At 37.9% G+C, this 24,047-nt stretch overlaps 1 protein-coding gene across 2 annotated transcripts in view; it reads right to left on the reverse strand.

The window, feature by feature from the left end:
* Positions 1–3,333: 3,333 nt before the first annotated feature.
* Positions 3,334–24,047, reverse strand: part of LOC127445727 (tyrosine-protein kinase RYK-like) — a 91,449-nt gene continuing 70,735 nt past the window's right edge. For both annotated transcript variants that reach the window (XM_051705983.1, XM_051705984.1), the window contains 7 exons: positions 22,392–22,478; positions 20,867–20,936; positions 16,884–17,016; positions 12,966–13,075; positions 9,934–10,093; positions 5,297–5,433; positions 3,334–4,445 (listed from right to left, as the gene is read on the reverse strand). In XM_051705983.1, coding sequence (XP_051561943.1) covers positions 4,334–4,445; positions 5,297–5,433; positions 9,934–10,093; positions 12,966–13,075; positions 16,884–17,016; positions 20,867–20,936; positions 22,392–22,478 — 809 coding nt within the window. In that variant the 3' untranslated portion in view covers positions 3,334–4,333. The remainder of the gene's footprint in view (positions 4,446–5,296; positions 5,434–9,933; positions 10,094–12,965; positions 13,076–16,883; positions 17,017–20,866; positions 20,937–22,391; positions 22,479–24,047) is intronic.

The following is a 24,047-nucleotide window of genomic DNA, read 5'->3' on the forward strand; positions in this document are numbered from 1 at the left end:
AAAGTTCCCTACCTGTGTTTGAATAATCCAGTTCCCGGTGTCCTTCCTTGTTACACCCATCTATTGATTTTTTCTTCCCTGACGGCACAGACATATTCCAGGATGACAATACCAAGATTAAGTGGGCTCAAATTGTGAGAGTGGTTCAGGGAGCATAAGGAATCATTTTCACACATGAATTGGCCACCACAGAGTCCTGAATTTACCCCTATTGAAAGTCTTTGGGATGTACTGGAGAAGACTTTATGGAGTGGTTCATCTCTCCCATCATCAATACAAGATCTCTGCCAAAAATGTATGCAACTCTGGATGGAAATAAATGTTGTGACATTGCATAAGGTTGTCAAAACAATGCCATGACGAATGCACACCATAATCAAAGCTAAATGCGGTCCAACTAAATATTAGAGTATGCAACTTTTTTTTTTTTGGCCAGGCAGTGTAGTCGGCTAAAGGTTCAGTCTGTATTGAAAAGGCTCATCATATCCAAGTCCAGGTGTAATTGTGATTAAATCAAAGTCCACTCTTACAAACATGTCATACCTTCTGACAATCGTGACTCAGGTTCATTCAGTCTAGAGTCAAAGTTTACAATCTGATAAAAGGCATACAAACGATTATTTCCAAGTATTTTCAAATGATTCTCTTTAATTTAACTTTTCAAATCAACTTTTAGTGGTTTGTGACGCCTAATGAATTCCCCTATGAGAGTCTTCCTCTAATGGGCCTCAAGTTCTCCCTTGTACCCATAGAAACACATGGAACAAAGTCATTTTGTCTGTTCTATAGTCAAGCAAAGCAAAACCTTGGAAATTAGTGCCATTTGGCACAACTGATTTCACTGAACAGGCCGTAAACGTTACATCACACTTAAAACCAATTGGGGAAAAAAAATAATAATTTGTAATATAGTTCTTTTCTGACAAGTTTCCAGGAATTTATTAGATTGCCATTTCCACAGAGCTGTATTCTTAAATGAATTCAATAAATATCTGATGACAAATTAGAGAGATTATTTGGAGAGCTTGTGAAACTGACAACAAAACTTTGGAATATATAAGGATGTTGGAACATTTGTGACGAACACAGAATATTTGTTGGAATGCAGTATGTTAAGCACTAGATATCTAATTTGAGGTCTAAAAATAAAAATTTATATATATAATTTCATACAATATTTTTATAAATTGTTATAAAAAAAAGACTGAATCTGAATCAAAGGAAGGTACGGTGGGGTGCATGAACCTTTTAAGTAATATGAGTAAAAATAAATGTGGTTGTGTGAGTACAGGTCCGTTACATGAGATATTTTTCTTAAAAAGCATTATCCAACCTTTCATATTTATTTTACATTTCATATAACTATTTAACATAGAGAAAAAGCAAGTAACTGATGGTTGGATGACGGTCAGTTGCAGAGCTTCTGGCCAAAGCCTGTATGAATGGGACTTGGCATTTTTGTGGGTTTGCCAGGATTTTACAGAAACAGTGCACCATAAGTACTTTACGAGTGTTCACTCAGCATGCTGTTCTTTTCAAGCTTTGCTGTACCTGTGTACACTGAAGGCATGTATGCATTCTGATAAGTCTCAAATGTGTTTACCAATGAGATTAAACAATGTGTATCATACGTAATGAAACGAGAAAGAAGGGATCTTCGGATGAGGTGATCTTTCTAAACCTAGTCTAATTTGATACTCAGATTTTAGCCTTCAAACAAATTAGCTTATGACTTTAGACAACTTTCCAATACTGCATCAAATTATACTTTGAGGTTTGATCCTCTCCATGGGAACAAATCATGTGGCAGCAGTTCAATGTATAAAATCATGCAGATTTGGGTCAGGAGCTTCAGTTAATGTTCACATCAACCATCAGAATGGGGAAAAAATGTGATCTTAGTTATTTAGACCGTGGCATGATTGTTGGTGCCAGACGGCTGGTTTGAGTATTTCTGTAACTGCTGATCTCCTGGGATTTTCATGCGCAGTGTATGGAGAATGGTGCGAAAAACAAAAAACAACCAGTGAGCGGCAGCTCTGTGGACAAAAACGCCTTGTTGATGAGGGAGGTCAATGGTCAGAATGGCCAGGCTGATTGGAGCTGACAGAAAGGCTACAGTAACCCAGATAAACACTCTGTACAATTGTAGTGAGCAGAATAGCAGAATGCACAACATGTCAAACCTCGAGGCGGATGGGATACAACAGCAAAAGACCACATTGGGTTCCACTTCTGTCAGCCAAGAATAGAAAATGGAGGCTGCAGTGCATGGCCTACCATTTGTGTACCTCAGCAGAAATCCAGATTTGTCAGACCAGGCGATGTTTTTCCAATTGTCTACTGTCCAGTTTTGGTGAGCCTGTGCCCACTGCAGCCTCAATTTCCTTTTCTAAGCTGCCAGTAGTGGTACCCGGAGGGGTTTTCTGCTGCTGTAGCCCATCTGCCTCAATGTTCGACGTGTTGTATGTTTAGAAATGCTTTTTCGGCATAGAACTGTTGTAACTTGTGGTTATTTTGGTTACTGACACCTTGGACCAGTCTGGCCATTCTCCTCTGATATTAATAAGCGATTTTCACCCACAGTACTGTCGCTCGCTGGATGTTTTTTGTTTTTCACACCATTCTCTTTACACTCTAGAGACTGTTATGCGTGAAAATCCCAGGAGATCAGCAGTTACAGAAATACTTAAACCAGCCTGTCTGACACCAACAATCATGCCACAGTCTAAATCACTGAGATACATTTTTTTTATGATTTTATATATTACACTGCTGTCGCACGATTGGCTGATTAGATAATCACCTAATAAAGTGGCTGGTGAGTGTATATATTTCCATGAATTAAGATTTTAATAATTTCTAAGACTTTTCCAGGTATGGAAAAAGCCATTTTAAATTTCCATGATATTGCCAGGTTTTCCACGACTGTAGGGACCCTGTATATTAAATATACAAATGTAAGGTACGGTGTAATGTAATGTAAAAGTGTAATGTAGTTTTTTGTTTTTGTTTTTTTTTTTTATAGCAAAAGTGGCATCAAATGAATAGTTCAGATATATACAGCAACAAGTAAAGATTGCATAAGTAGTCAAACAGCATGCTTAGTCATCAAATGACATGCTTATCTAATTCATGACATTATAAAGCAGAGGAAAATATTGCAAAATGTTTCCATGGAACATTAAAATGCAACAAAAGCAGTTCATAACATTGCTTAGATTACTAAAAATAAATGGCACCATTGTATCTAGTATTGAATAAATTTGGTGTATTGCTCTACGCCTGTCCTCAAGACAAAAAATTATACATCAAAAACAACAAGCACCAACATTCCTTACTGAGATCCCATTTTATTTAGAGGCCTCATTTCATTGGTAGGTATGAATTCAGAAAAGTTTACACAAAACCCTTAAAAAAGTCAACATGCAGTGATCACAAAGATAGCAAGAAGAGCCTATAGATTCAGAACAAAAGATTTGTTGAAAATGATGTCTAGGCCGTACATGCCAAATATTCACAGTGATTCGCATTTCTTTGCTATGTATTCACTCATTTTTAAACATACAGGGAAGGCATTGTTCTGACGCAGAACAGTCAAACATCAAAAGCTTAAGGAATTTGAAAAACCCTGTACCAAAGTCCAATTTGACTTTCAGGGTCCCAACACGCTGGTCCACACCTCCATGGCCATCTCATAATTAAAGGAGGTAAAGCTTCTAGCCAGCGGTAGGGCTCCACCATCTTCAGTCCCAGTTGTGTGATTGGATGGAGAACAAAAAGGTTGTTTACTTCACGTACCAATTGCCATGCCCAGGCTGAGGCTTTCCTCTTCTAATGCAGTCTTCTTCTCTCACTGAATTGTCTTTAAAAATAAATGCAGGACCTAATACAGTGGATGTAGATCATCTCACTCAAGTCTTTTGGAAAATGTATGTACAGATATTTCTGACAACAATATTTAAAATATGTCCATAAAGGAAATTTCTAATCCATTTCTTTTATTGTTTCTTTTGTTGGAAAGTAAAAAAGTTTCTTAGTGAAACAAGTAGAACAGCAGCTTCCTGAAGACACCTAATACCAGCATTCCAAACAATTGTGTGTATATTGGAGTACTGAGTGCTCTTTAGTATGGGGAAAGAGTTCTTGATATTTCACGCATATACACCATTTACACCTCTCAAACAAAGCCACATTTCATATAACATGAAATAAACATTTTACAAAATGGCTGATTTTCTTATAAAGTAAGGAACTGCATTAACTCTTATTCTGAAAAATAGTGCTGTTCCACATCTCTGCTGGGTTTGAGAAAGAAACCTTGGGCGAGAGTTTAGACATACGCCCCTAAAGCTGCATGGAACTCGGTAAGGCACTGGACGAGCTGTTGGAATTTTGGTCTTTCTTCTGGATCCAAGGCCCAGCAACAAGCCATTACTGCAAACCTGAAACAACAGATAGAGAATGTACTGATATAAGCAAGAACATTTATATTAATTAGATTGGTGACTGTGAGTTTAGCCAATGATGAATCTATTCCAGACTTATAAAAGAAGAAAATACATGGCCACGATGACAGATTGGTCTTGATTAATTCTGACAGCAACAATTGAAACAGGCTTGAGTGAAAGTTGATCACCTTATCACTGCGATTCCATTCAAATCTTCCAATATACAAGGCATACTGCAGGAAAGTTATTTATCACCTATTCTCTAGAGGAAAAGAGTGCTAAGCTATGATCCACCACTGATTAGCTTTTCCTGCTTTCTGTAAACTGTGTTCCGGCGACCGCGTGCAACATAATAAATCTTGCTGTGTCTGGATCACTAACATGGTCAATGGCATTCCTTGCTTTTTTTATTCCTGGCTGGTTCGATCATCATGGCTCCAGTTCCCTATCAATTGCAGGATGCCGTTAAGGGTCAGATCGTAATTGTGCAGAGAGCCAGCAGTTGTTTTATTCAACTCCAAATGTCAGTTTTATACTCTCGAATGGTTTACTAAAGGTTCGTTTGGTTCCCTCACAAAACAATCAAGATTTAAGAAATTAGTTGTTACTGACGATTTGGGAGACTTGCCAATCACTCAGGAATGCCACATTACTTCAAGAGTGTTTATTGTAAATGTGCACCCTTCAAGCAGATGAGAAATGTGCTTTTGATTGGTTCTGCTAAATTACCTCAGTACATACAAACAAAGTTATATAACAATTATCCAAACCAATTTATTGTTAAATGAATTTATTTACTGCCAAAATAGAGAAGCCAAATACTGAATCACTTGGCAGACACTCACAGTTCATCAGGGCAGTTGATGGGTTGTGCTATTCTGTAGCCGTCCTTCAGATAGGCGGCCATTTCAAAGGGGTCGATATCAACATACGGAGTCTGTCCCAAGGTCATCAGCTCCCACAGAGTTACCCCGAAAGCCCACTGTGGAGAAACATCACACGAGAGCTTAAAATAGCCACAAAAGAAATGAACCAGAAAAATGATCCCTCCCTTTCAACCAGTGAAGACGAAATAACAGACGAGGACATTATTCAGCAAACAAATAGATACTGTTTATAGATCACTAACTGAATGCAGAAAGACAGACATTCCTCTTTGAATCTTAATGAGGAGCTTAAGTTTTTTGTCTTGAGAAATACCACAGATAAAAAATAAATAAATAAATAAATAAAAACAAAATTGACTTGAAAGCAGAAAGTGTGATCGAATAAAAATAAATAAAGAGAATCACAATGATCTTGAAAATGCAGCGAAGAATAATATGCAGCAAAAATGCTTTTGTATGTGGCTCTGTTTAAGCCATGAAGTCTCCTTTAAGCCATAAACAGCAGTGAACACTGTGGAAACAAAGCATTCCAGAAACACAAAAGAAGGAAACTTGGATTTATTCCAGTGATTTTAAAAACATTCATGGCCATTTTTACGAAGTACGTTACGTTTACTTGTGCAGTTACAATCAAGCTTAACCGGGTTTTTGTGTAAGTCGTACTTCAGTCTTCTGGACGTCAGCTGAGGAAGTGTTATATACGCGTCTTTTGGCGCATGTGCACAAAGCCGAGGCCAACTGTGGTCCGATTAATGCTTAAACATGCTGGATGAAGCAGAGCTACAATTGCATTATCTAGGTCCAACTTCGTAAAATCAGACTGGTGCGATTTCAGTCAGATTAAAGCTTACATTTACAAAAGGTTAAAGTTCAACATACACATTAATGTTTAGTACATGACATTTAAGCCTGTCGCAAATATTAAATAATCGTCTGATCACGGTTATTTGATCTAAAAGCGGTTATTTCAGATAACTGCGATTATTGTGTACTTTAAATTCCACTCACATTTTACTGTTCAAATAAGAGAAAAACACGTTTGAGTGTCTCATTTATTTGAACCGAGTGCAGCTCCTGTAGAGTGCGTGAAGATTAACCGCTTCTGAAGTGCTCTGATGCATGCGTTGTCTGTGGAGGTTTGCACCAAACTACAGTGAAAATATAAACAAGGATTTTAGTGAATGGAAAGCACTCTGGATTTACTTAAATTTAACTATCGTGTAATGGAAAATGTTATTTGTCATTGTGGGTTCATACACGCAGTGTTAATGACACGCAGTGACACAGAGCTGCATGTCATGCCAGAGATAACCATTTTATGTTTAATCAGAAAGCCTTAAAATAATGTGTGAAAGTATTTTTTATGTTTTGGACAGAAATATTTTACTTTTGCTTTAATACAACATAATATAATTACTATTCAGGTTGGCTGGGTTCCAACAGCAAAAGTGTAAATACAAAATGGACCAAGACTAAAGTTGACCAAAGAGATATTTTAAGTATTTTGAAATATTTGGATATTTTTAATGTCATAAGTTTGTATAGCCTTATGAAAGAAAATGATGTAAAATTTAAATATGAATAAAATACTTCTTAAGGTTTATGAAGCACACATACTCCTATGACAAAAGCATGACAATTAATAATCACAATCATGAAAGCCCTAAAACGGACAATCATCATAATCGTGAGAGCCCTTAAACAGACAATTAATAGTCATAATCACAATGTTTTCTTTCACAATTAATCGTCAGCCAAATGTCATAATCGTGACAGCCCTATTTAGAACTGAAATCGAACTTTAAAGTGCATGTAAACATACTGAGATATTTAAAGGGATAGTTCACCCAAAAATGAAAATTCTTTCATCATTTACTTACCCTTGTGCCATCCCAGATGTGTATGACTTTCTTTCTTCTGCGGAACACAAATTAATTCAGCTCTGTATTCCATACAATGCAAGTAAATGGGTGCCAAAATTCTGACGGTCCAGAAAGCACATTAAGGCAGCATTAAATTTCTCAATAAGACTCCAGTGGATAATCCATATCTTCAGAAGTGATATGATAGGTGTGGATGAGAAACAGATAAATATTTAAGTCCATTTTTACTAGAAATTCTCCCCTCTGCCCAGTAGGGGGCATATGCATAAAGAATGTGAATCACTAAAAACACAAGAAGAAAGTGAAAAAAGAATGTGAAAGTTAAAGTGAAGATTGACTGAGCAGGGAGGAGAATTTATAGAAAAATTTAACTAAAATATTGATCTGTTTCTCACTCACACCTATCATACGCTTCTGAAGACAATGATTTAACCACTGGTGTCATATGGATTATTATATAATTTTTGGAGCTTCAAAATATTGGCACCCATTCACTTGCATTGTATGGACCAAAAGAGCAAAAAGAGAAATTCTTCTAAAAATCTTTGTGTTCTGCTGAAGAAAGTCAAAACACATCTATGATGGCGAGTAAATGATGAGATAATTTTCATTTTTGGGTGAACTATTCCTTTAAGGGGCTTTAAATAGATGAAATCTCTTCATAATCATTTAGCATAATCATTTTACAACATTAACTGTGAAACTAACTGATGCAAAAGTAACATAATTAGAGCTCCAGCATGTTGTTGTGTAAATAAAGTGTAATGGAGACTATTTTCTGAAGCCATTCATGTCTGAATTAAACATGGGTCAATACGTTTGGATACAAAGTACCAAGATTATAAAAAGGCTGCACTATTTTCAGCAGTTACCTCAGTAAAATAGCTTTGTAAACAGTTCTTCACATATCGAGCGTGTGCCTTTTAGGGGAATATGTTGGAAAAATTTGAACAGAAAAAGCACTGCAAAATCATGTCTGTGCTTGGGGGCAACACAAATGTTCTGACTGCAGAACACACTTGAAAGTAAAAAGCAACAGATCTGCCCACCACTCCTTTCAATTCATCTTGCAAGACATTCAGGAGACAGGTCTCTAACAACGTATAAAAGGATGTCTTCTGCACTGATGTGTTTATGTTTGTTGAGGCCACGAGAGGGGAGTTGGGTGCAAATCTACACAGTTGACATGCACTGATGATCTGGAATTTTGTCTAATGTCTCACTGGGTGGGTGGTATCCTGCACTTTAAGAACTTACTGTAAACCACTGATGAATTTCCACTGTATCCCAGTAAACAGGAGAAATTTCCATACAGCCAACAGCTCATCACCAGCTCCTATTGTATTATAATAAATGGGACCTTAATAAATGTCTCTGGCAAGAGGGCAGCATTAGCCTCTGTTGTTCTGTTAGTTTAGAGGGCTAAGGAGGTAAGACAGCTGACAGGTTTTGAACCGGAGTGTCATTTATGAGGCGGCGTTCAGTACTTCCTGACTGTCTAGGGTGGGTTGTTTCCTTGGCATTTTGTGTGAGATGGATGGGAACGTAGAGTGTGTTGTCACAAAAACACACTGTTCAAGACACACATTTTCCCCTCACTTCACTCTTTCAGCAAGACAAAAAATTGCCAAGGGTTTGATTTGCTAATACAAAGGCAAAAGTTTCCTTAAATGTAAACATGCACAAGCACTTTCACTATACGTCGTGCAACAGCAAAAAGCAGTAACTACATTGTCAAAATTGGGTTACGGGTCTCTTAGACTATGATACGGTTCAGAGAAAACAGAGTAAGATTATTGTGAAGAGGAGGGCGTGGCCGGGCCGTAAGGATGGACACCTGGAGATGAATTACCCCAATCAGCTGGGAGAGGTATAAAGAGGAGCCGGAGACGCCAGTTAGAGAGAGAGAGAGAGAGAGAGAAAGAGATGCATGCAGCTAACAGAGCTGTGTGTGTGTGTGCCAGCGATTGTGTCGCTCACAATGCTAGCCTTCCCGGCCCAGCGCAGTATGCACATGTTGGTCGGCTGCATGCATCTATCTCTCTCTCTCTCTCTCTAACTGGCATCTCCAGCTCCTCTTTATCCCTCTCCTGGCTGATTGGGGTAATTCATCTCCAGGCGTCCATCCTTACGGCCCGGCCACACCCTCCTCGTCACAAGTATTTTATTGTCCACATTTGGCTGGACAACAAAAAAACTTTGAAGCCATTTTCTCAGTGTTACCGTAGTTACTGCATTTTGGCTTTCTTTTTTTTTGTTAACTGCTGTAATGTTGTATGAAGCAGATTAGCAAGGCCGCAACATGTTCATGGGCATCTGAAACATGATTACAGCAACTGTAAGCAGTAACACAGCATGATGGAGCACGCGCTATGACGTAGAGAAGTTATGCAATTGAAAATCTGTTATTAGGATACACAATCTGAAAACTAATGAATGATTGTGCAAGCCTTCAATTTAAAACTGCAGTTTTATGTGTGCCATTACAAATGAACATGTTAAAACAGCAAACCAACTTGTGCAATTTACACTAACAGGCTACAATATTCTTTAACAGGCAAAATATCCATAAGGACAGAAAAAAAAAAAAGAAAAAAAAAATTGTTAGCTAATGCTTATTATTTATAGGAGATTGGCTGCTGATTGAAACAAAATATTATGTGAGCGCAAGTTACAGTTTGTTGCAAAACAAACAGGAGCAGCAACCCTTACCACGTCACTAGCACTTGAGAAGTCATTATTGAGCAAACTCTCCAAGGCCATCCAGCGAACTGGTCTGTTTTCGTTGTCCCCGAGGCAGTGGTAGTCCATGGGGAAGAAATCACGGGCGAGCGCATTGTCTGTGATCTTCACTTGCATGCTGTTATCAATTCTAGAAAGACAAAAAACAAGATGAGACATCAGACATCTAAACACAATATACACAATATGTGTTAACTCACATTTCTTGTGGTGATAAGGAATGTAAACAATGCAACAGTAATTATATGCTAGAGCTTTGAAAAATATGCACTGAAACAATATTGCAGGAATATTCTGAATTAAAAAAGTTAAGCTCTATTTACAGCATATTTCACATTGATTAATACAGAAAGTAATTTTGGCTTGTTTGTAAAAAAAAAAAAACGTGCAGAACAGAAATTAACTTACAATGGAAGTCTACAGTGCATCCGGAAAGTATTCACAGCGCTTCACTTTTTCCACATTTTGTTATGTTACAGCCTTATTCCAAAATGGATTAAATTCATTATTTTCCTCAAAATTCTACAAACAATACCCCATGACAACGTGAAAGAAATTTGTTTGAAATCTTTGCAAATTTATAAAAAAAAACAAAAAAAAAAAACACAAGTATTCACAGCCATACTTTGTTGAAGCACAGCCAAGTCTTTTTGAGTATGATGCTACAAGCTTGGCACACCTATTTTTGGGCAGTTTCTCCCATTCTTCTTTGCAGGACCTCTCAAGCTCCATCAGGTTAGATGGGGAGCGTCGGTGCACAGCCATTTTCAGATCTCTCCAGAGATGTTCAATCGGTTTCAAGTCTGGGCTCTGGCTGGGCCACTCAAGGACATTCACAGAGTTGTCCCGGAGCCACTCTTTTGTTATCTTGGCTGTGTGCTTAGGGTCGTTGTCCTGTTGGAAGATGAACCTTCGCCCCAGTCTGAGGTCCAGAGCGCTCTGGAGCAGGTTTTCATCAAGGATGTCTCTTTACATTGCTGCATTCATCTTTCTCTCGATCCTGACTAGTCTCCCAGTTCCTGCCGCTGAAAAACATCCCCACAGCATAATGCTGCCACCACCACCATGCTTCACTGTAGGGATGGTATTGGCCAGGTGATGAGCGGTGCCTGGTTTCCTCCAGACATGACGCTTGCCATTCAGGCCAAAAAGTTCAATCTTTGTTTCTCATGGTCTGAGAGTCCTTCAGGTGCCTTTTGGCAAACTCCAGGCGGGCTGTCATTTGCCTATTACTGAGGAGTGGCTTCCGTCTGGCCACTCTACCATAGAGGCCTGATTGGTGGAGTGCTGCAGAGATGGTTGTTCTTCTGGAAGGTTCTCCTCTCTCCACAGAGAAATGCTGGAGCTCTGTCAGAGTGACCATCGGGTTCTTGGTCACCTCCCTGACTAAGGCCCTTCTCCCCCGATCGCTCAGTTTGGCCGGGCGGCCAGCTCTAGGAAGAGTCCTGGTGGTTCCAAACTTCTTCCATTTACGGATGATGGAGGCCACTGTGCTCATTGGGACCTTCAATGTTGCAGAAATTTTTCTGTACCCTTCCCCAGATCTGTGCCTCGATACAATCCTGTCTCTGAGGTCTACAGACAATTCCTTGGACTTCATGGCTTGGTTTGTGCTCTGACATGCACTGTTAACTGTGGGACCTTATATAGACAGGTGTGTGCCTTTCCAAATCATGTCCAATCAATCGAATTTACCACAGGAGGACTCCAATCAAGTTGTACAAATATCTCAAGGATGATCAGTGGAAACAGGATGCACCTGAGCTCAATTTTGAGTGTCATGGCAAAGGCTGTGAATACTTATGTACGTTATTTTATAATAAATTTGCAAAGATTTCAAACAATCTTCTTTCACGTTGTCATTATGGGATATTGTTTGTAGAATTTTGAGGAAAATAATGAATTTAATCCATTTTGGAATAAGGCTGTAACATAAAATGTGGAAAAAGTGAAGCACTGTGAATACTTTCCGGATGCACTGTATGGTGCAAAAAACCTGTTGAACAGAAATGCACACTTACAATAGCAATAAAGCAGAAAGCGATTAAATCTAGTCCACAAAAAATTCTGACAGGCCATTTTGTTAATCTCTTGGTTTCTTTTTGTGCGGTGTTGCGCTGGGTAGCCCCGCCCAGTGTGAAATCTCATTGGTTCAAAATCCAACTCCACTTACCTATGTATTAAAAATATTTTCTGATTGACTGGAATTGTCATATCACGCAGCAGTTTTGCATTCAGACAGACAAATTGCTCGTCACTACAAACTTGTTGCTTCGTGTGTGGTTAAGAAATAGTGACTAGCAACATAGACTTCCATTTTATGTGCATAACACATTTTGTTTGTTTTTACAAACTAAGGTACAAGTAAAAATTACTGTCTGATGCCAACAAAAGCATGCAACAGATACTTGGTGTGTTCCATTTCATGCACCGCTGTGCAGACCAATCGGCACCTCTGATGACGACATTACTTATTAACATCATGTTTATTAAAATATAATTACAAATTTTATTATATATATATATATATATATATATATATATATATATATATATATATATATATATATATATATATATTAAAAATGTAACTTCTATATTGGTTTTAAATTAATTTCGGCTTTTCTCAGAATTTCTTCTTGTACACACAGCACTATATTAAGCACCACGTAACTATTCAAATTAATAGTGTTTCTACTCATTACATGTAAAATTCAGGTGTCTGTCTATCTGACAAATTTAGCATCTAATGTGATCCTAAAACCTTAGCATGCTATGGGAAGGGTCCAATTTGATTGCTCTCTGCATCTCCTCCCCAGACTGCACCCGGTAAGGCCAGGCACAGTTGAAGTTGAACACACCTACTGTCAGTAGAGCTTAACTTCAATTTTAACTAGAATAATCCTTTAATGCCAATGCCAAAATGTAACATATGGTGCAACTGTGCATTCCTACATGTAAAAGGCAGAGCAGTAGGGGAGTAGTGGTTAAAAGGCACTTACACACAGTTTCTGGCGGCCAGGTCTTTGTGAATGACCTCTCTCCGTGCCAGGTAGCTCATCCCACATGAAATCTGTATTGCCATGTGGACCAGGTCTTGCTGAGAGATGGCCTATGCGGGTAACCCAAGACAAATATCAGTGATTAAGAAATAAATTAAGCTGGCTCTACACTAGCAGACTCAAAACAAATAGTTTTGGCCAAGGGTGTCACACATGCAGACTGAGATCTAGCTCTCTTCAGTCAGAGGTATGACACAGTTGCTGACTTAAAATGTTGGAGGGGTGACACACTTTCCAACTCACCGCAACTATCTCTCTGACAAAATAACAACATGAGTAAAACTGCAATTGCAATAGAGTGATTTGGGGCGTTTTTAGACCTGTAGCTTGCTTGATTGTTCTGAAACGGGCTAAAATAGTTAAAATGTTGCATTTTCTTCATGGTTCGGTTGGCTTTCACATGGTTATATTTTAAAATGCACCAAAACTGTAAAATGTCAGTCAAGGTTATTTTTATCCATCATTAGTTACTTTTTTATTATTTCTGCAGAATGAAAGAATCCCTATGGATTTTACTTGGCGTTTGTGATGATATGCAGCTGAGTGTGATAAAATAAGTTCGGATCAGCTTGTCATCTTGTCAGTTCTTCTCAGTGACAGAATTATTTTTTCAAACAAAAAGAGATCAGCAGAGTGCCTCGACATTCAAGTGATTAACACCTCCCGCAGAGAGGTGCTAATGGCCGCTCTATATCCCTCTACCTGGCCAGTGATTATGTTAATGAAGCTAACACCTGAAAATCACTGGAAAAATCAGCTAGTTTAGAGCCAACATTAAACACCTAATCAGTCAGATTTGTGAATGAACAGTTTTGTACCAGATCAACCGTTTCAAATGATCCGACTTATAAGTAGGACTTTCCTAATTCTCTTGCGTACTCGTTAGGGGTGGATAAAAATATCAATTTCCCAATGCATCACGGTCTTCATTTGAACGACCTCGATATTGATTCTTAAATCCCAAGATAGATCTTTTACTCTATGCGCAAGTCACATGGACCACTCTTAGGCTTCCTTTGAGTCATTTTTGAAGCTTGAAAGCATTCATTGTAATTGCATGGAAAAAAGTGACTAGTACATTCTTCTAATTTTCTCTGTGTGTGTTATGTGGAAATAGTCCATTCTGGTTTAGTACAACATAAGGGTGGGTAAATGATGCCACAATTTGCATTTTTGGGTGAACTACTCCTTTAAGGTCTTAGCAAGTGTAAGACTGGGATATGCTGCACTGAACTGCAAAGATTGCTGCTTAATTTTTGCAAGAGCCGCAACAAGGGAAACTGAAAGACAAAAAAAAAAAAAAAGACGACAAAAAAAAGAGATGGAACACAAGAAATAAGTGGGCACCCAGACACTTGTGGTTACAGTTCACCTCTTAAGAAACCCGACTTGATGAAACAAGTTCCTCTGTTGAATCTCAGTTAGTAAGAAGAATGTGACGTCTGAGCAGTAATGAGTTACCTCACTGAAGATAAACATCCCCCTCACCAAGACGCAAAACAGACACTTAGCTGAAGACAAATGTTTAAGTATTCAGAGGGAGTGGCTCAACTTCAAGCATCCTTATGTAATCTACCTGAGTCAGACACAAGACACATTGGGTGCTAACTGACAAAGTCAAAACATAATCCTCTCAAAATGAGTCTGGCTTATAAGAAGAAAACAGAAAAAATAACAAAAAAAAACAAAAAACATACGCAACACCTTAGAACAAAATAATTGCTATGACAAACTTAGATGCAGGTGATATGTTCATTCATGTTTTTTGGTGTGAATTTTGTTACAGTGATTTAGTGCAGATTGCAATCTTTACTTACACAGTACGCGTGAAAGGCAAACAAACATCAAAGATCCATTCAAAACCTGAAGTTCAAGGTGATAATCTTGGCATTAGAAGGATAGTTCAAGCAAATTTTAAAATGCTGTCATTTTTTTACTCACCCTTCATGTTGTTCCAATCCTGTATGCTTGTATTTTTTTATTTTTTCTTCTGTGGAATACACAGAGATGGAAAAAATCTTTTCATGAAAGAAGCTTCAAATAGATATTTTCCAAACTATGACAGTTCACAGGCTTTCAAGCTCCAAAAAGGACATAAAAGCACTATAAAAGCACCACAGACATAGTCGATACGACTTGTGCACAATTTTTCCAGTCTGTTTGTCACCCTAAGCTATCATATGGCTTCAGAAGACTTCAGTGCACAAGTTGCATTAACTAATTTTATGGTGCTTTTATAGTATTAAACCTTGACAGCCCGAACTGTCATTGTATGGAAAACACCTGTGTAATGATTCCTTTTACCAATTCATTTTTTGTATCCCACAGAAAAAAAGATAGCAGCATATGGGTTAGGAGTGACATGAGGGACAGTAAATAGAAGAACATTCATATTTGGGTGAACGATTCCTTTAAGTACAACCTACTGCATGCTTAATTTATTAACTAAAGGATGGATAGTTTATAATTTATATCTTTGAAAAATGTCAGTTGTGCCTTGAGGCAGGAAGACACTTTGCATCTTTAACTGCCACAGCATGCTTAGTCTTGAAGTAAAAAAATTGTTAGCTTGAAGCACCCTTTTTACCAGACTGATCGAATCTATGTGATCTCGTCTTTGGAGAGAGTTCAATGCCAACAGGATGACAGATGGCCCAGAGTTACCCATAACAAAGGCTTGATTGTGCACACCTATCATAGTGAGTTCTTTTAATGTTGACGGAGGAGCTGCACAACGAATTCATTGTTCTGAAGAAAGCAATTAAATCAGGATGGTCTGAATACTCCAGGTGTTCTGCTAGAGGGCAACAACACTGAACATACTTTTCCGTCTTATATAAACACCTGCCAGACAGAATTATTACAAACAGCAGTAGCAGTGGCATAACTTAGCTGTTTACACACACTGCCAAAAATCACACACCACTTAAATGTAAATAGTGTTTAAGTGTTGTATATTACATAAACCAACTTTTGAAAGCAAGTGTTCTACAGTAGTTCTCTCTACCATACTTAAAGTCAGAGTAAGGTTGGGAACCGAGACCCAGTTCTTAAAAAAAATACTGGAACCAAATTATTTTCATGACTTTCAATTCCGTTAATGGCACTTGGACGTGCATTCTTCCACCAATGTGGACAGAACACCATGCTAAAATACTCTTGAGAGTGGCACAAAATATCCATCGTGACCAGTGTAGTCCGACTCCTCCGCAAGTATCAAAAAAGAATCATCATAAAAAGACTCATCGGTTTACAACTTAAATTCTCTTAAGGCTTTTTTAGTGCTTTTACACGATACATCTTTGGTATGTGACACAATATTTGTTATATTTTACTCAAGAACTTTCCAATCTGTACAATGTTTTGACCATATGTCTAACAGTATGGTGTAGAGTAAATAATCATATTTCTTAAGTTATAAAACAAAACACTTCTAATTTGTCATCCAATTAAAAAGAAACTATTCAGAGTTGGTTATTTTGCCTTTACGCATTTGCAAGAATCTGTTCTGTTAAAATATTAAATGAACTCATAATTTTGTAACAGGCTGCTGAGGGCAGTAATTCCAAAAAGAATTGCATTTCTTATTTCCAAATATTTCATTTTGAAAAGTACTAAAAAAAAATTGTGAACCGTTAAGGAAGCGGAATTAAGAGGAATCCATAAGAGGAATCTATATCGGAATTGTTCAATTTCTTACAATTCCCATCCCTATGTCAGCGATATGACATAGCAGTAGTGTTCATACTGCTGACAGGTCAAGACAGAGTCTGGACTGTGACAAATCGGCAGATGAAAGGATAGATAGACAAATAGACACAGATAGATAACAGTACAGATAAAGAAGTTTGGTCTCACCTGTGGGTTGTTGGCCTCTGCGAGCTTACACTGTCGGAGGAAAAGCTTTAGATTTCCCCAGTTCATATAGGGCAGCATGACCATGGGCTTCTCACCATCTTCTATACATACATGACTGATTGGTAAAAGGTTCCTATGGGCAAACAGACCACAAAGAAAAAATTCAGATCAAATCATGCAGGAGAAATGTCAGGACAGGGCTGATTTTCACAGTTCTTCAGGAAAACACAAACACTCTCCTGCCGTTTCATTCCATGTATAACACTGGAGAAATGGTTTATTGTTATTACATTTCCACTAGCAGTTAAATGATATACAAATCACACCTATGGCAGTGCCCAAATAGACAGGAAGTGACATGCTTCTCTAAGGATACTTGATCTATAAAAGCCGATTCCAGAAAAACATTAAGGTTGTGGACTGCGTTGACCATTTAACCCCAGACACAGCCCTGCGTGACCGCAAACCTCTGTGCGCTCAGAACAGGATATGGGTTTGAGCCCATCCCAAAGACAACCAAGAGGGAAACAAAAAAATCCAAACAGTCTCTATGACCTTAGGACCATTGTACTGTTGCTGTATTAAATTCAGGACAACAATTCTGAATGAAGATGAAGTGATAATAAATGCAGAGTTGAGTGATACTAAAAGAAGAAACAGACAGATGAACAAAATATAAATACTGGGCAGCTCTACTCTCTCACGTTACCATAGCTTTTCTGAAATGCATCTAAAACCAGTTCAATTTCTAGTTGTTAAAGGAAACGTGGCAAATGAGAATACACAAAAAATGTACTTGAGAAAAAAAAAAAAAAAAAAAAAAGGCCAAAAAGTGAAACAAGAAACCAAATTTGGGGGAAAGAAAAGCCAAAACAAAAAAATTCAGAAGAACCAAAACTGTAATTCTCTCAGCAGAGGAAGTGTGCAGACTGTAGTAATAGCAGTGGCATAGCTGTACAGTACGCACATTCAGATATTACACAACACATTTCCATCTGACTCTGGGACATGGAAACGCTGGCTAGCTTTTCTCATATATTAAAGGATTCATTTAAAAGGAGGTCACCATGACCTGCTACAACCACAAGGTTCTGTGATCAATGACTAGGATCCCATTTCTACCAGGTACAAGATCCATCTCTGGTGACCCGATTTTAAGTGGACAGACCTTCGCTGTTGTCTGGGATTCATCAGGATGGATTAGTGTTTACACTACACGTGTGATGTAGTCACATGTTTGGATCACAAAACTTTTAGACCCCGTTCGCACCTGAAACGGGAAACAGGTGCGAACGGGGTCTAAAAGTTTTGTGATCCAAACATGTGACTACATCACACGTGTAGTGTAAACACTAATCCATCCTGATGAATCCCAGACAACAGCGAAGGTCTCCCTACTCACCTCCCAGACAGCACACGTACATCTCTGAGATGTCCGTTTAAGAGCATTTTTATTAACTTCTGATAGACAACTTAAAAGAGCTGATTTTACATACTATCTAAATCAAACATCTAAAAGACATCCGCTGAATGTCCTCTTGACATCCGAGAGGAAACGTCATATAGACATATTTCAGATGAGCAATGTAAAAAAAAAAAGTAATGTACAGTATTGTATTGTACACATCATAGAGACGTCTGGGTGACGTAAGTGTGCTTTCAGGGCTGTCAATCAATCATTGTAACAAAACAAGGGTTTTAAACCAGTTCTGTGCAGTTTTAAAAGTAAATAACAGGAAAATCCCATACATTCATTGTGCATGCACAAGACTTAACAGAAATTGCAGTGGCACAGATCATATGAAGCACGCACATCTGAAGTTCACCTAATATAGAAACAGCACTTAAAGAACAGAATTTTGCTCTAAACACCATGTCAATTGTTTAAATAATTTATATTTAAAGGGGGGGGGGGGTTCTTTTGACAATTTTTGTGGAAAGAAAACAAAAACAAAAAACTGTAAATTGTTCAGCATGGTCCAAAATGTGGCTGGTAGTAGATAATTTACCAGTCAGTTAGATTTTTTACTGGTCATTTTCTAATTTGCATTTCACAAGTGGATTTGACAGACATGAGAATCAAATAAAAAATACTCTTAAGCAAGCTTAAAAGAGAACTGCTTTTTTGAAGAATTGAATTTATGAAATATTTAACTGTCTGAAAGCTCTTTTTCAGATTATTTACTTATTACATAAATCCTATAATGTGCATCTTAAGCTACATTTTGTCATATGAACAACCAGTTAGTAACTGATATAAGTATGAGGAGCCTCTAAGTACACATAACACAGTAACAGTTTTTGGTTTAATTCGAGTAAATTAATTCAGTCAGATTCACACAGTTATCTTTCCAACTAAATCATAATTACTTGTACAGTACTTAATTGAGGGCTTATATTTGGCACTGTGGTCCGTGAGATTTTATATCTTGTTCCGCTAGAATGTGGTTGAATGACAATGAGTGCATTTACATGCACATTAAATGTTCGATTTCAGTCGGATTAAAGCAATAATTTGTCTTTTTAAAATGTCATACATCTGATTTGCACCAAAATCAATGTGTAAAGAATATAAAAAATGCACGTGGCTGTAAAGTTTTCCACGTTGTTGTGCCTGTTGTGTGCGTCTCGCTGTTGACAAGCTAGTTAACTGATTTCTTCGATGAGCTACTATGACACAAAAGGTCAACCAGAAAACATCTACGTCACTTCCTCAGCTAACATCCTTTCTTCATCTAATCGATTGGGCATAGTATAATGTATACTTGGTCAGAGAAATGAAGACTGTAGCTCAACAACGCAAAAACCCACGATAGTTCGATTATAACTGCCCATGTAAACGTTCTCAATAAAGCTTGACCTGACTCACTGAAATAGCAGGGACATAAAGCCAAAAGCATACTTTGGTCAGATGTGAATGCTAGGCATCTGCATACAGGACACGTGATGCAAATTTCGTCATCAGCAGAGTGCTCGAGCACTGAACGTGCGCTTCCTGAGTTTTCTAACTGTGCGTTCAGAGTACTGGAATTATTTGCACTGATTAGTGGGTCCACAAGGTGGCAACTCACCTTCGAGCCGTTGCTGTCACGAACAAGCGCTAGAACATGTAATCGCCTGTAAACTACAGGAGATGAATGTGGAAACAACAACAATGGATGTGCAGGTCAAAAATGCGTGTGTGTGGAGGTCAGGAGATACCTGCAATTTGTATAAATCGAGTCTGAAGCAATATAAAAGACATATGTATGGGTTAAAACTCATTAAGAGAAATAGTCCAGTCTCTCATAGCAGTCGTAGCGTGCTTGCGCCAACCACCCGTGTATGTACGCAGTCAAATGAAGTATACTTTGAAAAGCTAGCGTTCAACTGTATGCAGACGCCAAGCGTTTACGTCAAAACCGAAGTATACTTTTTAAGAGTAACTCGTAAGGGAATCCAAAAGTACTGATCACTGAAGTTAATTCCCTTAAAAAAGCAGAAAAAAAAATCTCAAGAGTAATTTGTTTGCAAATCAGACTACACTGGCAACGCTTTATGTTTCACACTGCAGATTTAGAAGCGTTGTTGTGGAGTTGTTTAATAGCAGTTCAGGAAACACAAGTACTTATTTTGGTTTTCTGTCCGCATCGTAGAAGAATGCACATTAGCGTTACCGAACATCATGAAAACTATTCGGTTCTGAATAAGAGCCGGCTCACGGTCCCCAATTCTATTATTTAAATAAAGGCGCATGTTACAACTACATGTAAACAGTAATGCGTCTCCGCTGACCACTTGTGATTGAAACACCTGAGATGCATCTTAATATCTGGTGTAAACAGGGTCTAGTTTTTCTGTGATGGATATATGGATCACCGTGCAGCCATGCAGCAAATCAATTATCAGATGATTGAGTTTACAAACAAATGAAGAAACACCATTCTGTACAAACTTGTTGTTCAGGACTGACGAAAGCAGAACATGAGGTGGTTGTGACTCACCTGTGGTGAAGCCCTCGTAGTTTACAGCTTTCTGTCAGCATCATGGTTACCTGAACCTCTGAGGCGTGATCTGACCCAAATACAAGAACAAACAGAGTCAGCAATTTATGATGCAAACTTGGAGAACCCTAACCTGAGCCAAACATCTTGCAATACCTCCCCATTTCCCTACACACCAATCAAAATTTTACAAGTGATAGTGATAGGAAAGGATAGTCAACTAGTTGTCCAACAACCGACTAGTCGATTAATGAGGTTGATCTGATCTTATTTTATCAATTGTTTTGTCAGTTTAATATAGATTTTTATATATTTCAGCTTGAATATTTTTAGCAGCAGTACTTTAAAGCAGAAAAATGTATCTATTGATTAATTTAATAGTTTAATTTCATTCTCATCTGAGGCCCTCTGCATTCTGTTTCAGTCTGTTGCTCCATTTTGCTGCTTTTGAATTGTAAAATGCCTCTTGGTGAACGCCCCTTAATACATGCATGTGTTCAAATTTTACAATTATGATTAAAAAAAAAAATCTCAACAGTGTAAATATAGATGTTTTTCTAGTCCTCCACTCCAAAATATTTAATCAACAAGATATTGCTCTTTGTAACAGTTTGTGTAGAATAACACTCACAAGCCAGCATAGTAACATTACTAAAAGGGTCTTTTGAGGGTCTTATTGGCGTTAGTAATTTGTTGTGAAATAACCCAACTAGTTAATTAAAAAAAAAATAAAACACGTAGTTTTACACATCCTTTAAACTTCTGGAAAAAGCCTGAAATATCAAGTAGCACCAAAGAAAAGTAGCAATTCCGAGACATCTTGTTTAATTCAGCTTTAAATTAAAAAAAAGGGAGTAAATCAAGTGAAAGCTCAGGAGAATATTGGCAGGAAGTTCTAAATAACTACCGTCCACTTGAGAAAGTCTCATTGCTCTAACAACAGCCTTACAGCTCTTTTCAACCAGTCTCACAGATTTCTGGCAGAGTGAACACATTGTGGTTGAGTTCACAGAGGTCTGGTTTTATCTCGAAGTACAGCTTTTGACGGATGCGCAGAGTGTATGGGTTAAGTGTATTGTTTCCTGTCCCTTGGGCATGGGTTGGGGGGTAAAAGAGTATGGCTTGGCACAGCAGAAGCTGGTACGGTGGTATTGTTTGGTGGCTGGCACCAGCCATTTGCTGGGTAAACAGGGCACAAGGGCAAATGAGGGGTGACCAATGTGACCGGAAGAGCTGAAGTAGATTCCCCAACAAAACGTTTTTATTTATTTATTTTTTTTACAGAAAATGTTGTCATAGTGAACTATAGCATTTGCGTGTTTACCACACATAGGCATAATATTTTAAATACCCTAGCTTCTTTTCTGTAGATAATAAACTTATTAACTTTTGTTCACAAAAAGGCACATTACCAACAAATAATCTTTACGTGATTTTCCTGAGAAGGTTAGGGAAAGTAATTTAAAATGTTTCATGTTAGGAGTATTGTACTCAAGGGAGGAATCAAAAGAGTTAGCGGATGTACCTTTCACTGCTTTCACAAAGACTTGTTTCTCTTTGCTTGGGTCTTTCTCATCAAGCAAGACTCCATGGAATATGCGGCCAAAGGTCCCTGAGGAAAAAGAAAAAAAAAGTTACATTAGACAAGCAGCATAAAAGGTGGATATCTGTACCTCAGTGTGCACATGTATACACATATATATTCAGTTTAGGGTTAATAAAAAAAAAAAAAAAAAAATGCAATCTATCATGCCCCCAATCCGTATGTAAATTGTGTAATAAGTAATGTTTCAACCATCGGAGCAACTTATGCTTGATGTGTTAGTAGGGGGCAGTCAGCTCCAGCTGTACAGGCGTCACACCTCGTCAAACCAATGAGAGCAAAAGACAGCACAGCCTTACACAGATGCGCTTTTGCACGCAAAGACAGCTGGACGAGCACAACAGAATGCAGGTATCTCGCTTATGACTAGAGATGCTGAAAACTAGTGAAATGTGACAACCAAAGTGAGAACCTCCAAAAATGTCCATCTGATGCATAAGTACATAGACCAACAATTAAAAGTAGTTCAGATGGAAGTAGGCCAATAATAAGGTAGGGTTGTGTTCAATGATATGGAAATAAAACAAACAACAATTTGACTTTTAAGACAGTTTTTGTATTGTAAAAATTCTTGTCTGCTGCCACAATACATTTATATGATGTAATGTATTTGAATGATCTGAATTATAATATCTATTAGGGGCCCTATTGCTTTTGTAACTTTTCTTATTATTCCGCCATTGGAGTCTAATGCAACCCTATGAAACATATGTACTAGGAAAATGCTAAAATTTGGCACACTGATAGGAGTGGGCATGAATAGCCTCCATACCAAATTGGGGTCTCTAGGACACACTCTATTGCACCACCACCAGTTCAAAAATTCTTATAATTTCTTTTGTGCATATCTTTTGAACCGTTTGTCCCAGAAAATCTTTTTGCATCTGATTACTCTCATCCTGATGATTCCAAAGGACACCTTACATTAAAATTCCCATTACACACATTACAGCAACCGCAATACAAACCAGTGTGCGTTTGCAATACACATCATACCCACTCTGTGGGTCCTATGGGTCCTGTAGTCCATATAGGGTATTTAGGTGCTTGGCCCCTGCTGCTCGCAGCTATATTTATATATTATATTTAATTATTATATACTAAATTAACTTTATTTGGGGGCCTTTGACATATGCAATTAATTGTGATTAATTAGATTAATCGGAACATCATGGAATTAATTAGATTTAAACTTTCAATCGATTGACAGCCCTAGCGCTGTTCCAAAACCTAGTAAGCTGCTGCCCCTGCCAGATCTGGAATACCATTTGTGTCTGGAAAGTGTCAGAGGTTGAGATAATTTCTAAAGTTATTTATTACTACTATAATATAATTGCTTTGCCTAAAACAAACGTCAGAATTCAAGCAAACAGACTTCTACAGTTAAGGACAGATTATTATTGTGCCTCATATCAATAATCTTTGGGGACTGTCTACGTTTCACATTATAAAGATGGTTATTACCTTTACGCTTGGCGTAAAATGAACCTTAATTATCTAGCGATACAGAAACCACTTTACAGTCATGGTACAGGAAACAGTAGTATTGTTTTTGATGATCAAATTTAGCATGTCCAT

The sequence above is a fragment of the Myxocyprinus asiaticus genome, chromosome 9 (assembly GCF_019703515.2).
Source record: "Myxocyprinus asiaticus isolate MX2 ecotype Aquarium Trade chromosome 9, UBuf_Myxa_2, whole genome shotgun sequence".
NCBI classification, from domain to species: Eukaryota; Metazoa; Chordata; class Actinopteri; order Cypriniformes; family Catostomidae; genus Myxocyprinus; species Myxocyprinus asiaticus.